The 15,977-nt window shown below is 32.6% G+C and overlaps 1 protein-coding gene across 1 annotated transcript in view; it reads left to right on the top strand.

Moving 5' to 3' along the window:
• The window catches only part of LOC149085412 (glycerol-3-phosphate acyltransferase 4-like), a 32,793-nt gene extending 18,360 nt beyond the window's left edge, over positions 1–14,433 (top strand). The window contains exons 6-15 of the mRNA XM_089233410.1: positions 736–801; positions 1,799–1,873; positions 5,256–5,345; positions 6,174–6,267; positions 7,655–7,770; positions 8,569–8,624; positions 8,800–8,885; positions 12,063–12,191; positions 12,808–12,887; positions 13,950–14,433. Coding sequence (XP_089089536.1) covers positions 736–801; positions 1,799–1,873; positions 5,256–5,345; positions 6,174–6,267; positions 7,655–7,770; positions 8,569–8,624; positions 8,800–8,885; positions 12,063–12,191; positions 12,808–12,887; positions 13,950–14,037 — 880 coding nt within the window. The 3' untranslated portion in view covers positions 14,038–14,433. The remainder of the gene's footprint in view (positions 1–735; positions 802–1,798; positions 1,874–5,255; positions 5,346–6,173; positions 6,268–7,654; positions 7,771–8,568; positions 8,625–8,799; positions 8,886–12,062; positions 12,192–12,807; positions 12,888–13,949) is intronic.
• The last annotated feature ends 1,544 nt before the right edge of the window (positions 14,434–15,977 follow it).

The raw sequence follows: 15,977 nt of genomic DNA on the forward strand, positions 1-15,977 counted from the left end.
AATTTGTGTGTGTGATATTTAAAAATAAATTTTTCACTCATACATATCTGTTGAATGAAATGCATAACCAATACATATGTGGGGGAAAAAATCAAAACGAAGGGGAAAAAATTACATGATTACAAAAAAAACCCCTTGGATATGGTAACCCAGGTTGATAAGATACTCGCCTAAAGTACCAAAGGATGTTTAGAGGTGTCGCAAGTTTGATACCCGGTTCATCCTTATCAGAAACTTTCCTGACACGGGAGTGCAACAGAAACGACATGACCACAGAGAAAGACTGCTACCAAAGGAAGTCCCATGCAGAGGGGTTAGTGCATTAATCTCTCGTTGGGTATAAAAACAAGCCTGCCGTTCGGAATCTGCAATAGGTCCCCGTCTAATTAGCCCTCATGTACAGAAAATGATCGTGGTGTGACAAAAATGATCAAACAAAAAACTTTGTGGGGATGAGGAGAAAGGAAAGAAAACAGAACTTTTTTGGACACAATATTATGCCCTTGATCATAAAGTGATTAATAATCTAACTTGAAAGAAAGTATGCAGGTCGTAAACTGATTGAGAGTATGCAGGTTTGCATTTATATTTTCTGGAGAGTAAATCTTTCCATTAGAGAAGTCTAAAAATGTAAAAAAATAAGTCTTGGATTATAAAAGATATAATTACTCTTGATTTTCAGATTTTATGTATATTTCTTGTATTTTGAGTTTTAAAGTTTTTATTTTTTTCAAGTATTCGGTTGTCCGTCTTATGGGGTATTGGCTGGATACTGCGTTACTGCATTTTGCTACCAATTAGGTGAGAATTTTCAATATGCTTATTCATATAATACTTAAAGTTAACCTTTTTTGGTATTGAGGTTTTCTGTATTTGATTGGTATTTTATAGTTCTTACTTTCTAGTGGTCCCTGTTTCCACAATTGCAAGAAGCCCCCCCCCCCCAGATTGTCCCCTGGAAGGAAGGGCCTAGAAGGCCCGTGTTTATAAGCTATCCAAAAAATACAAAAGCTAACATCTAGGTGCCTTTCTGTAATTGTAAGGGACTGTTATAACAATGAAGTACAGTTTCTCCCTGATGCCACTTCCACCTCGAAATAGGGCTGCAAAGGGTTAAAATACATGATATATCTGTTGAATCACTTGTGAAACTTTAAGGGTAAAGTTATTTTTCATTTTTATATATTATCATTCTTTTTTTCTATTTATCATATGCTTGGTCTAAATCAAAGGTGGCGAACCTTTTTCCAAGCCATGCCACAATAAAGATTATTTTTGATGTGCGTTCTTACTATTTACGCTCTATGAAGTTAATCAGGATAACAGTTTTGGTAAGTCAGCAAATGTATGCTTAAATTTTTGGCCCACAGGTTGTGGGGAGCAAGAACTGAGTAGATGGCTCACTTTCCCTTGTGGAAATAAGGCTCAGTGCAAAGTAGGAATCTGTGATTGAACATCCACAAAATAACAGAATTAACTGAAGAAATGGTGTATGAAGTGTGACATTTATGTGCATAATCATGGTAAAAAGGTAGACCTATTTTTAATTGCACAGACATATTAGGCATCTAAGAAGAATGCATATATCACATCTTGACTCAAAGTAAGGCTTTAAAATATTTTTGGCAGCGTGTGTTCTATGTATACTCATCACTTATTAAAAATGCCGGAAAGTGCTCGTAGTTGAACCACTCCAAATAATATTTCTTTTCTATGAAAAAAATTGAATAGTTTTCTCTTTTAATAAACAATTTTTATTCAAACATTTGTATATGAGTATGTGAACTTCTCTTTTCAGAATTTTTATCACTGTGTTTGGGATTTTTTGGTTGGTTTGTACTACTGGAATCATTGGCTGTATACCTGATGGAAAGTGAGTGATTCATTTCAGTTTATTTCTTTATGGATTTATTTAACTCCAGGCTACCACCATATTGTAATTTATTGCCATTTCATTCCTAAGGAGATTAGTTATGTCAGCATTGAAACTTTTTTGTTCCTTCATCTTTTTCCTTATATGATAGTGCCTTCTTAGTGTAGGTGCTATTCATCTTTCTGAGAAGAGTTGGCAACTTGCTGACCAGTATAAGACTTTTCAGTGTTTTAACATGTAGAAATGTTTCATTTTGGCAAGGTAAAGACATAATTCATCAAACAGTCAATGGCATACAGACAGTTAAATCATTAAGATGATCTGTATCCTGGATGTCCCATTTTTAGCACAATATTTTGACTTTGATCTGAGTGGGGTAATGATAGATGATTCACCCTACTGTTTGACAATAATGGAGATGGCTAGCACAATTTCATGTTTTTTCAAAGGAAAAAATCCCCCATGATTTTACTTCTAGTAATAAAAAATCCCAAATTTTCTTTTTAAAAAATACCTTTTACCGTATTCTCCCACATTAGCTGGTATGCAGAGAAACAATGAGAGACCAGCATGTCGGGAATACCCATATATGGGACTATAATACCTTGATCTAAGAATTGATTAAATTAACTGACATTAACCTTAGTTCTCTGCATTTTGGGATCCTTTTTGCTCTATGAACTACATTCATAAGTATTTTACATTTGCTATCATGAATTTCTGTTTATTTTAAAGGCTGAATGCTAAGCATATTTGTTCACATGGATTAGCTGAGTTGAATTAAAAAATTGGTAGACCACAAAGTATTTTTGTATTCTTCGATCATGTGTTTTTGAGATTTGAATAAGCAGAGCAAAATATGAAAAAATTAAAAAACACATGATGTTGTGATACAAAAGCGACTGCATACAACTTCAATGTCTGAATGTACAGAGAAACATGCAAACTACAGTATCTGTATTTCGTATTAGGTTGACGATAATTGGGTTAGAGCAGTTAATAAATGCTCACTTATCATTATTATTATTATAAAATTCTTGGGAAAAATGTATGTAGGCTACATTGAAAACTATTTTATTTATTTTGATTCACATATATACTTACAAAGGAAGGGTCTATAGGTGTCATCTCAAAAAAGTTTTGAAAAAATTACCACTAATTCTACTCATTAAAATATGTATAAAAATATCTGGCGGAATTATTATGGGTCACTCAAAAAAAAAAGTAAATATTAGTATTTTGAATGCCAACGGAGGCGAAGAATGATAAAAATCCCACAACCCTAGAATGTTAGTGACATTCAAACAACACACGATCAGGTACAGCATATACAAAGAAAGAGGGAGAAATAACTGGTTTCTAGAAGAGAGAAGCTGAAAGGGGAAGAAAGAAACATGCGCAAAATTAAAAAAAATTATTTTTATGCATTATGCTATTTTGTCTTCCATTCGTTTCTTTTATTGTTATTGCACCCCTCCCTCTCTCTTCTGTTCTTTTTCTTCTCCTCGCTTAGTATTCAACTGAAAACAAAAAGAGAAGTTAGAAAGTGAAAAGATAATTTTATAGATATCGCCAAGAAGTGTGAGAGGTGATGAGTAGCCAATCATTATAATGTAGTTTTTAATAATTTTTTTCAGCTTAATCTAATTGAAATCTGCCATTTTTTTTAAAATGTGTTTCTGGGTGAGATGAATGTACTTTAATTTTTTCATAATTTTTTGAGTATGACACCTTTGGACCCTTTCCTTGTCAGGTCTTAATATAAATTTATATTAGTCTTTTCAATGCATTCTGTGAGCCTTATTGAACGCTGCTTTTTCCCTGCATGCCAGGAATGGACCAGACACTCCGACATTTGAAAAGCTGGTGTCCCCTGATTTTTACAGCATGCTGCTAATGCGGGGGGGGGGGGGGGATGCAGTATATTTATCTGTGTACAGAATTCAGTCAGCTAGAAAATCTACCCAATTATCACTCTCCAACATCTGCAGCTTTGTTATTTTTATTTATTCCTAAAATTATTATTAGCATTGATTATTGGATGTAATTTCCCTTTCTAAAGTCTGCTATAAAATGGAAGTATCTCTGTTTTTATCTTTAGCTAGATTCTTTACACGAATTGGAATATTTTATTCTATTTAAAGAATATTACATAATTCATTGATTTTTATGTTGAATGCAATTTTATTCACTTCGTGATTCTCACTTTATCTTTTAGTTCTACTCATTCAACCATCATAAAATGTAATAGTGATGTAAAAAAATTTTTGATCCTTTTTCATTAAATTTTTAAATATTTTTACCCATAATTCTACATCTTTAACCTTTTTGAATCAAATGCTATCAAACTATTGGTAGTTTCATGAAGTAGAATTTGAATTAACTTTACCACTGTTATTAATTTGAAAACAAAATTTATATATCAGCAGTGTAACTTTTTGGGTTTTTTGGCAAACAATTAAAAAGTCTGTTTTCTCCTTAAGTCATCCCTATATTTTTTCAGTGGCTTAATTAATTTTGGTCTAGAGCAGAGGTTCTCAAACTTTTACCACCCGCAGCTCCCCTTGCACTAATCAAAGCTTATTCATGGAAAGGGCCCTATTGAGAGCATCATGGGACCCTGGGAAAAGTGATTTTTCTGAGACATAACCTGGCATATTCTCGAAAATTTCAACTAGTTCTCATTTTTGTGAAGCCCCCTCTTCTCTTGAGGCCTCTGGGCCATGTCCCAGGGTGAAAAATAAACTAAACTATAAATGGAACTGCATAAATACTTTTATACTCAATAAAAATAACAGCAAATACTCCCAACCCACGATCCTAAAAATTTAGTAAATTGAGTTTGATGTAAGGAATATATTAAGGAACTATCCAAACACTTAGATAATTGCTATCATATTTTTAATAGGCACAGTATATTCTTTTCAATTTTTTGAGATTTTTTTATAAAATTTTGGTGTTGCTGCATACTAATATAGATTAAAACAATATTTAGTATGGACATTTTATCTATTTTTCATTCATCCACCTCATTGTGCAATTTGCCTGTTGCATTCTTTATGTTCATATTTATATTTGGAAGTCTTTGCCTGGACCACATTCATAACTGTTTTGAACTATGAATTAGACACTACTGTTCAAGACATTTGCTATACACAGTAATTTCTAGGAATAAGCAGTGGCTTTTTTTGGTTTTGAAAGTAAACTTTTTTGGCAGCAGCTTTTATGCAACATTTTTCATGGAATTTTTTTTTCACTGCACTTTTCTCCAAAAAAAAATCTAAATGAGAACAACTTATTTCTCAATCAGTTTATATGATGAATGAAAATTTTCTACTCTATTCATATATCTGATCATGTAATTATTATTGTTTTAATGCAGGATAAAGAAATGGCTGTACTGGCATGTTAGTCTGATGTGCTTTCGCATTTTAGCACGCTCATTTTCAGCTATTGTTACGTATCACAATAGGTAGGTACTATTCATATTCAATCTTCGATTTAAAAAAAAAATTAAAGCTATTTTGAATGCAGTGAGAGAAATCTATACCCAAAGCTCTCATATCCCGAGTAAACAATTTTTATATGGGCATATTAACCAGTCAGTTGTTCAATTAATTTCTCCTTTTTCCTTTTCTAAAAGTTTGAAGCTAATAAAGTGAATTTTCCTGATTAAAATGTATTTCCCCATTTAAAGGGTTAGAACCAGAGACATATTGAGGGCCAGAACAGATACAAATTGTAATTAGATCCATAATTGTTTAGTGCATAAACATATAATAATTATGTATGATACATCACAAGTCAGTCCAACTTCCATCTACTGGAATGTAACTCATCCTTCACTTACGAAAAGTTGCAGAGTGGGACATTTATCCGTTGGTCACATTTTGAAAATAGGAAAAGAGAAGTGTTTGAAATTGACTTATTATAATTTGAGTAAGTGAAAGTATATATACAATGTGTCTCATAAATAGAGGGACAAACTTTAAGGGGAGGTAGAACATGAAAAGGATTGAGAATTGCATAGGAACCCAGGACCAAAAACGTCATAATATGTCACTAGGGGCGCTTTTCATGACAGCACTGGAGGGGAAATATGTAATTTTTTCTTAATCAAGCAGTAGTCACAGTAGGTGCAGCATTTTTTATTCCTACAAAATATATATAAGATTTACACACAGTACTGGCTGGAATTTTTAAAGTAAAACAAATTTTAACTTGTGTATTTAGTTGTGTGTGCTATTCAAATCCTGATGCCTTGTGCTATTACTCATATTATTCTATATATATTGTATAGAGAGAACTTAGCCAAAGGTGGAGGTATATGTGTAGCAAATCATACATCCCCCATTGATGTGGTCATTCTTGCCTGTGATAATTGTTATGCTTTAGTAAGTCTGATACCCTTTGTCACTTTTGTTTTGTTTTCAATTTGAAAACAATTGTGCATTTTAATCCTGCTTATAAATTTATCTATACTAAGTAATATAGTCTATTGTAGGCAGCATAGCCTTTTTTAGGCAGCATTAACCTCATGTTTTTAATTCAAAAGTAAATCTTGTATTACATTCTGATATCTTTTATTCATAACTTAATTTTTCTCAGTTAATCCAGTTTTAACTGTTTTCTAATTAGTTTTCATCTGGATGCCATTATGTATGCTTTGACAACTAGAACAGTTTGTTGCATGATAGTTGAACTTCAATTTTTTTTTATTTCCATATAAAAGTATATGATTTATTAACTATAATCACATTTTCTCCAAAAAAACATTAATAAAAAAAACTGATAAGATATATTTATATATTATAATAACATAAAAGAATACAAACATGCTGTGCAACCAAAATAAATTACATTCTAATACACAGGTTAGATTAAACAGAAGCTTAAGTTTAATGCATGTTGTTTAGAATAATGCTTTTCTATATTTTCTTTAATTTTATATCTTTTGCTTGCTGTCCAAATAGTTTACTGATGCATGCGAGTAGTCAGAATCTTTATGACTACTCGCTATCATGATAGCAGTTTTTCTATAAGAAGAAAATGCATATTTGCCTCATTTCTCGATGAGCTATTATGGCACAATATTTTCGGCCATATAAATTAAATGATGAGCATATAGCTCAGACAATCTGTGATGCTCTATATCAGTGTTTCCCAAAGTGGGAAATATCACCCCCTCGAGGGCCATTATCAGGGAATTGTCCAGGGGGTGATAGAAGTTACGGGTATAATATAGGATCCTATGGGTTCGCTTAAGTTGGGGGGCCGATGAGAGAATTTCTGGAGGGGGGGGCGATGGGACAGAAAGTTTGGGAAACTATGATCTATATCTATGCCTATTGTTCAAATTCTATTTTTTTATATTTATCACATTTTGACAAACATACTAAAGTGCCAACAATAGTTAGAATATATATTCACTGATATGCATGCAGAGATTCAGCAAGTAGTAGTACAGTGAAACCTGTACAAAATGGAACATCAAATAGACTGAAATAATATTCTGTTTTAGACATATTTCCGTTTATAAAGATAGATTTCTGTTTTATAAAGGTGCAAATAAAAGCACTAATCATTGAATACCGACTATATTTTGATTCCATTTAAGACAGGTTTCTGTCTCATACAGTGTCCTTCTTAGACAGGTTTTACTGTACTATGCTTTCTTTCATACTGGCATGGAAATTAAAGCAGTTTTCTAGATGCATTAGAGGTTACCAAGTATATTACAGACATTCTGAATGTGAAAGAATGTCTACAATTTCTTTCTAGGTTGGTCAGCGTCAAGGGGGGCTGCTGGGAATTTTGCAGCGAGCTCTGAATCGAGCAACTTCCCACGTATGGTTTGAACGTTTTGAAATTAAGGACAGAGCACTAGTCACACAAAGGTATATAGTTAAAAAATTTAGAAGTTGCGTATGAAAAATTGTGGATTGGTGCCTATAATATTCATATAGGCGTTACAGGAGGTTAAAAAAATATGACTAATTGTATTTTGTTTGAATATTTGATTCAATTTGTTTTATCCTAGATCTTTAAATGCATTCAGTGTGTCTACCAAAATGGAAAAGTCGCGAAGTCCTGGAAGGTTTACAAAACAAGAAAAAAGTCACCAAAGTCAAGAAAAAGTCACAAATAAGAAAGATGACAGCTTTTGTTATGAGTAGATTTCCCCCCTTCAAGTTTCTGTGCTTGATTTTACAGTTGAAAACCATGGCTCCTTATAGATTAGATTATCAGATTCCTGTTATCGTGCAGTGGTGGTTGGCTGAAAATAGTTTTCCCTGGTTTTCTGACTTTAAAGCATAAATGGAAGTCTATTTCTATTTAAAAAAAAATCACCACACAGTGAACAGCAGAAAAAACTGAGTTTTATATTGTAGATCATCATTGCAGAAAATCTCTGACATCTTTTATTTTGTAAACAAAAGAGCTATTCCGCCAACTAATGTGTATTAAATCACCAATCTTGTCAAATAAATTGAGAAAAAGTCACAATTTTCTTTTGGGTATCTTTTCTTTGGGTAACACACTGTGATTTTTTCAAGTTTGAAAAATCTTTTTCTAACATTTAATTTTGTATGTTCTTTTAAAGAGGGGGGGGGGGAGCAATGAAATCATATAGCAGCATATATTTTTATTAACATTTTTGTAAGATATAACAAAAGAAACCATTTTTTTTTCAGGTTGAAAGAGCATTGTTCTGATCCTAACAAGCTTCCTATTTTAATATTTCCCGAAGGTATTTTTTTTTTATTATATATACAATCATCGTTGTCATCATCTCTGAAAATTTTTTTGGAAAATTTTGTTTCAATTTTTTTAATCACAGTTTTTCACCTGACCTTTGTAGTTTTTCCCTTTTGTATATATTTTATTTAGGAGTTAAAATCTACTGTTTTTTTTTTTTTTCACAGGCACGTGCATCAACAATACATCTGTAATGATGTTTAAAAAAGGGAGTTTTGAAGTTGGTGATATTATATATCCAGCAGCTATAAAAGTAATAATCTTGATTTTCAAAATAAAATACAGTACTATACAAGTATTTTTCAGTTATTAAAAAAATAGTTTATACAATAATTTTGTGATACTTGGCAGTCCTATAAAAATACTTTAACTTTAGCATGCTCGATATTTTCAACAAATCAATTGTTGTTCTGTAATAAAATGCATTAACCCTTTATCTACCACATTATGAAAAAATGCAATGATCATCATGTAAATTTTTTGGCATGTTATTTTAGTTCTAATCAACTCTTCAACGTCACGCAACATAGTAAGTACATCTGGCCCAGACTTCACATGCAGTCGAGTGCGAGTGCCATAGTCACTATGTCGTGGCAGGCAACTGCTTATCTTAATTTTTTAATCCATTATATTGTTTCACAATCTCTGCATGTTTGGTATCATTCCAAAGAAGAATAATGTGGATTTGTACAATCATAACTATTATAGGGTCAAGAGCATTTTACTAGCTTTTAGCTACTGCTCTTCCTGTCCTAGTTTTCTTCATCACATTATAAATTAATGACTGTTCTGCTGTGGCCATTCAAATATTTTTTTTTCTCATAGTTTTTTTAAATATTGTAAAATTTTTAATTTAACTGTAGACTTTAGCTTGTTTAGTTTTATCTTGATGGCATTTTCTTTTATCATATTTTATTATGAGTGTTTTAATTATATAAAGCTTTCAACATTTTCTTTCGCACTCTTTGAACATCGCTGCTTATAAATTTGTTCCTGAGAAATGATTATATGTGCTTTTCTTTCCATAGAAGACATGTTGCTATCAGAGACTTGAACTAGCTGATTAAAGTAAAGGGGAAATTTAAAAAATATATATGTGCTGGATTTAGACCGTCTTAAGACAAATTAGATTTTTCCTATTGATTGGTAGTAGTCATTTCGAAATCTGATTTTTGGCAGTGGTAGAAGATAAAAAAAAATTTACCAAAGGAAAAAAATCATACATTTTAAGTAATACAAGTGATATTATATAACATTATATAAACTACACATTATTTTATAAACATAAAAAATTTCAAATTAATTCAATGATTAGTTTAAAAGTTATTTTTTGCTAAACATCTGAGAACCAGCAATTCCATTTAAATCTCCTATGCGATGGATTCAAGTCTCCTCTGGGGTTAAGGCCTGAAAACAAAAAAATTATTTAGTGCACAATAATTTAATCAACCTGGTACTTGAAAGTTTCGTCAGCACTTTATGCTTACAATAAAAATAAAAAATAACAATTCAAATATGTCGAATTATACATAATAATGAATATTTATTTTACCACAAAAAAGCCATAATTTGTTTTATACATTTGTTAGGGAACATTTTGTAAAAGCAGTGTTTTATTGCATTATACAAAATTGTAATGTCGTTAACACTTTTACAGGGTCAAAGCATTAAACTGAATTTTATTAATTAACATATTTAAAAAACTAATATTGCCACACCTACGCTGTCCTCTGATAATCGTAAATTGGTTATACAACAGGACCGTAGTGTGCATTCTCGGGGCAGACTTTTTCCTTGGAGCCTTCTCTTGAAAGGCTTATTAGTAGATAAAATAAATGAAAAGTTTTGTGGGCCCCCAATTCAGCTCGGGCAGTTGGGGCAGTGCCCCCGATTGCCCCAGCCCAGTTATAACCCTGTTGTACAAGTATTTATGCTTCAAAATATCAACACCCAACAGTGTATGTAAGAGATGTTATAGGGTTAAAAAGTTGGTGGTACTTTAATGTACCTACAGTAGATAAAGGGTTAAATAACTTAGTTGATGCTCGTTATATTGAGTGGTCGCTATATCGCAGTCACAGATCATGAGCAATGTTTGGAAAGGCGACCTATTGTGCAGGTTTGTTGAATCCTCCCACATTTTATGGGGCCAATCAGTTTTTCCTACATTATCTGGCTCGTATGGGGGGGGGGGGATCGGCACCTGCCGTATTGTGAGTTTGAAAGAAAAAAAATCATAAAATTTAACTTCCAAGAAAATTTTGATGGTATAAAATATATGGTTCATGTTATAATGTAAGCAGGAACAATTAAAATTGTATCAGGTTAGAAAATAATAAAAGTTAAATACACATAAACATGTACATGCATAACATGTTAACAAATACTTTTTGGTAACTTTTTCAAAACTTTCAATTCAAAGTCCAAAGATGTTGCATTGTGCCATGTTGAATGAAGGTAAACAAGAAAATGCTGATTATCAGCATGAAAGTATAAGTCTACTTGTATGTGTAGTCAAATTTCAATTAATAAAACATGCAGATGCAAGACACAAAAACTGAGTTATTAGTTCAACTTATTGGGAATTCTGATTTCGAGTAGGGAAAAGAAAGATTTATTAACTCAAAATGCACAGCAGAAATCACTCACTCGAGAGACCTTGACATGAATAAAACATTGAAGGGGGCTGAAAATTACCAGTCATCTTGTATATGTGGGAGTAAAGCTTGTACGTAGGAGGGGGAAGGGTGCATTTGCATTGTATATTCATTCATTATTGAGGGGGCTCTCAAATAGCCTCAGCCTCCGGCACCTACTATTAAAGCCCTTTCAAAGTGCCATATATTTTTAAATGAAGTAAGCTTTATTCAGATTTTCAGCTGGTGCAAACTAAGGGGTATAAGTAAAGTGGTCTACTGAGAAATAAACTTTACAAAATATCTGGGCTTGTCAATGCTAAATTAAGAGCCTGTTAAAGAGGTGGGATATCTTGCCAATTCCACTCAAAAGGTTGAAATAACAGTGCTATTTACGAATATTGCATTAGTAAAACATGTGAATTTACTGGAGATTAAGAAATTCATAAATATAAATTATTTTAATGCAATCATATTTAATTATTGAATGAGAATATTTAGAAATAAACTGGATGTGCATATTATGGAAATGGATGCATGCATGATACTAAATGAATTATAGTAGTCACCCATGGTGGAATCATCCAATTGTCACAAATGATTCATACTTGGTACATTTTGATCACCAAAGAATCCACAAGTTTTTTGATCAAACAATGTAACTTTGTTATCAAGACTCAGCTGTATTTGAACTTGTGGTTCTTTATGGCAGTGAATGATAATCAGATGGAAATCTGCATTGAAACATATTTATTTTGTTTTATAGTTTACTTATAATGAAAATCATTTTCTAGTATGATTGTAGATTTGGTGATCCTTTTTGGAATAGTAGTAAACAAGGATATGTACATTATTTATTAATGATGATGTCTTCATGGGCCATTGTGTGTGATGTATGGTACCTTCCACCTATGCATAGAATGGTGAGTAGATTATTTTATTTCAAATATTCATTCTTATTACCAATTGTGATTATTCTTATTATCAACTCTTAAAGTCGATAAGAACTTCTAAAATTTATTTTTTATGATGTGTGTGTGTGCATTGCAACTCCCACCTTGAGATAATGATTCTTCAATAAATATGTTTTGAACTGTTTTCCTTGTCTTGAATGAAAAATTAAAATTCATACCCCATACATTGGGGCTAAAAAACCAATTATTTTTAATCCTTTGGTTTTAAACTTTTGATCTTCACTATTTAATGCTTTGCAACATGGCATGATCACAAATTATGATTATATATTTGAACACTAGGTTCAGAGATCATTGTCATTAAGAGCATTTAAACCATGTTCAGTTTTAGTTCATCATTATATAACTTAATGCTTATAACTGAAAGTATTTTCTTTCTGCAAGCAATGTTTGAAAATATTTTGATTTTTTTTTTGAGAGCATAACCCCCACAAATACTGCAAGTCATATTATACTTGCATAAAAGTAATAGTTTCATTTTCCATTATTTGATGAATTTTTCATAATTTGTAATTTATTTTCAAGCTTTGTCAGGATTGCTTATAATTTTTTCATTAATTTACAGCCAAATGAAAATGCCATAGATTTTGCAAAGAGGGTTAAATCAGCTATAGCATGCCAAGGAGGTCTTGTTGATTTGGAATGGTTTGTTGGGGTTATATATCTTCAGTTAAATCATATCAATTTTATTTTCACTATTATAATGAAAATTTGATAACTTTGGAAACTATATTAATTACTTTAATTCTCTGTAAATGTGAAATGTGTATTCTCTGTAATTTTCATTGACTTAATTTTTATCTTAACTCAAGTAATGACTGCCAAAAAAAACTTCTGTAATTGCAGTTATAGGTGCTGGAACTTGGGGGATGAGGCCATGTGAACCCTCCCCCAATAAATTTTGCAAGAAGGGCAGAGCCCATGTGAGCCATCCCCCAATAAATTTTGTAAGAAGGGCTGAGTCCTCCCAATAATTTCTGAAAAAACAATGCAATGCACCTTCCCTCTCCTGTTTACCTGCTTGAGTCCCGTAGATGACCAGCAACTTTCAACTGGATGAGGTACATGTGTGGTTTAGTAGTAGTAGCAACTTTCATCCTCCCCCTCCAATGTTTTCTTCATGTTGGCGCCTCTGATTGCAATGAACATTTACATGAATAGTAACACCTGAAATCATGCAAAATATAAATTTCATACGTACACTTTCAGTTTTAGTAAAACTTGATAACAATAATTTTTTTATTTTTGATAAATTTTTTTCATGTTTAGTTCTGTTTGCATTAATCAATCTTTTAATTATTTCATTTGATCAGAGCACACACACATGCTTATAAAAAAAAATATTGACATGTAATTTGCCCCAAACAAGTTAAATTTCCCCCACAACACACCAACTTCCAATACTTAATTTACTTTTAATAGTTGATGGTGTGGCAATATTCAGTTCAAAATACACATATATAAATTTTGTATTTAAATATATTTATTCATATGAGAGAATCACTCTTACAATTGAAAAAATTTTATTCAAATGAAAAAAGTAAAATTGCCACTGGCATGATTATCAGTAAACATATCTCTAATACTGTCTAGTTTTATAAAAAAAAAAAAAAACTATATATATACAGTTTGTATATTATGTAAATAAAAAAAAATTTAAAATTGAGAAGGTATTTTAGTGAGAAAATTCTGAAATCTATCTTTTAGGGATGGCCAACTGAAAAGAATGGCTGTAAAAAAAGAATGGAAAGAACTTCAACAACAAGAATATAGTCGTAAGATTAAATTAACCTGAATATTGAGAAGTTTCGAAAATATTTGGGGCTTGGACTTTGTAAATACAGAATTATTTGATATGCCAAAGAAGTTAATGCAATGAAAAAATTTTTTGTAGATTTTGTAATGTGAATGGTTTAGTTTTGATTCACGAATATTCGTACTTACATATTTTTTTGTTTATTTTACACAAGTTTTATGAGCTGGTTCGAAGACATAACCAGTTTTCTACAACTAATTTTACTGTTTTTAAAAGTTATATGATTTCGATGGAAACACATTTATATACATGCTATTGTAACAAATGATGCAAAGTTTACTTTGCCTGTTATTTTTGGACTACCATAATGTTTCCCTTTTTTTGTTTTGTTTTTTGCAAAGTTTTTCAGAAAAGTAAAACTTTTTCCTACAAGTATATTTCTATTATTTTTGTATTTTAATAGTCTGTCAAATTTTTTGATAATAGTGAAAGGATGAAGTGGGACAAGTAGTTGAAAATCTGAATTCTTTGTCAATATTTATTACATAAAAAATAAGTTTTATATATTACTAAAAGCACAATTTTAAAGCTGTCTTAATTTTATAGAATCTCTATACACTTTTTTGATGATATAAAATATGTTCAGCTACAACCTATACCAGACTACTAAAAGTTTTGATTGAATGGAACTTCAGAATATATTTTATTCACAAGCATAATTTTTAATGAAACTACAGTCAAATCTCATTCAGGGGCACTCTTAAAAGAGCAAAAACATGACCCTGTAAGCTGAATGATCCGATAAATGGAATGAGATATGGTCTCGCTGCTTCTAACCCCTTTTTAATGCATTCATTCCCATATAAAACCAACTTTATGTACACTGCTCAAAACAATTAGGGGAGCAAGCAGAAAAGTGAAGAAAACCGTGGGAGACAGCCACGTATTGGCATACAATGGATAGTACACGCCTATCAATGCGCAATACAGAAAAAAGACGTAAAAAAATTTGGAATTAAGCTTTAATTCTTTGAAAATATGGAAAAAACATGAAAAGATGATTTAGGGCGACAATTTGGTTACATGTAAACGATAAAAAAAGTACTGTTTAGACATGATGCATGAGTTTTAATAGGGCGTGTGGTCTCCTCGAACAGCTAAGACTGCTGCACACCTGTTTGCCATGGATGCGATGAGGTTATCGATCAGACTTTGGGGAATACTGTTCCACTCCTCAAGAAGTGCAATCTGCAAGTCTCGGACAGTAACAGGCGGCCTTGGTCGTGCAGCAATGCGTCGTCCGAGCATGTCCCAAATATGCTCAATTGGATTCAGGTCAGGAGAGCACGCTGGCCATTCCATACGCTGTATTGTTTCAGCTTCAAGCATGTTCTCCACCAGACGAGCTCTATGCAGTCGGGCATTATCATCCTGGAAAACAAAGGAATCTCCAATGGCTCCAGCGTAAGGGATGACATGAGGTCGCAGTATCTCGTCTGCATACCTTCGGGCCGTCAAAGTGCCATTCCGAATGATATGCAGGTCCGTACGTCCGCCTATGCTGATTCCACCCCATACCATCCAACCAGCTCGTCTGTATTGTGACCTTTCACGAACGAATGCTGGGTTATTTCGAGTGCCCCTGTCCCTCCATACCAGAACACGTCGGGTGTCACACTCCAGACTGAATCGGGACTCGTCTGTAAACAGCACTTGGCTCCAATCATGTTGCTCCCAATCTCGATGTTCAGCAGCCCATCTTCTTCGGGCCGCACGGTGGCGTGGGGGTCAACGGAATGCAGACCATTGGCCTACGTGCATAGAGCCCTCCCTCATGAAGCCGATTACGTACTGTTTGGCTGGACACCCTTCGTCCTGTTGCCAAGAGCAACCGTCTTTGCAGCTGCGTAGCATTCTCTGTTCTGTTTTGACGGGCTGTTAACCGTACATACCGGTCATCAGTTGCTGTAGTGGCGTGT

The sequence above is a fragment of the Pholcus phalangioides genome, unplaced genomic scaffold (genome assembly GCF_987345545.1).
Source record: "Pholcus phalangioides strain wild (caught in Gottingen) unplaced genomic scaffold, Ppha-v1.0 ptg000007l_1, whole genome shotgun sequence".
In the NCBI taxonomy this organism is placed as follows: domain Eukaryota; kingdom Metazoa; phylum Arthropoda; class Arachnida; order Araneae; family Pholcidae; genus Pholcus; species Pholcus phalangioides.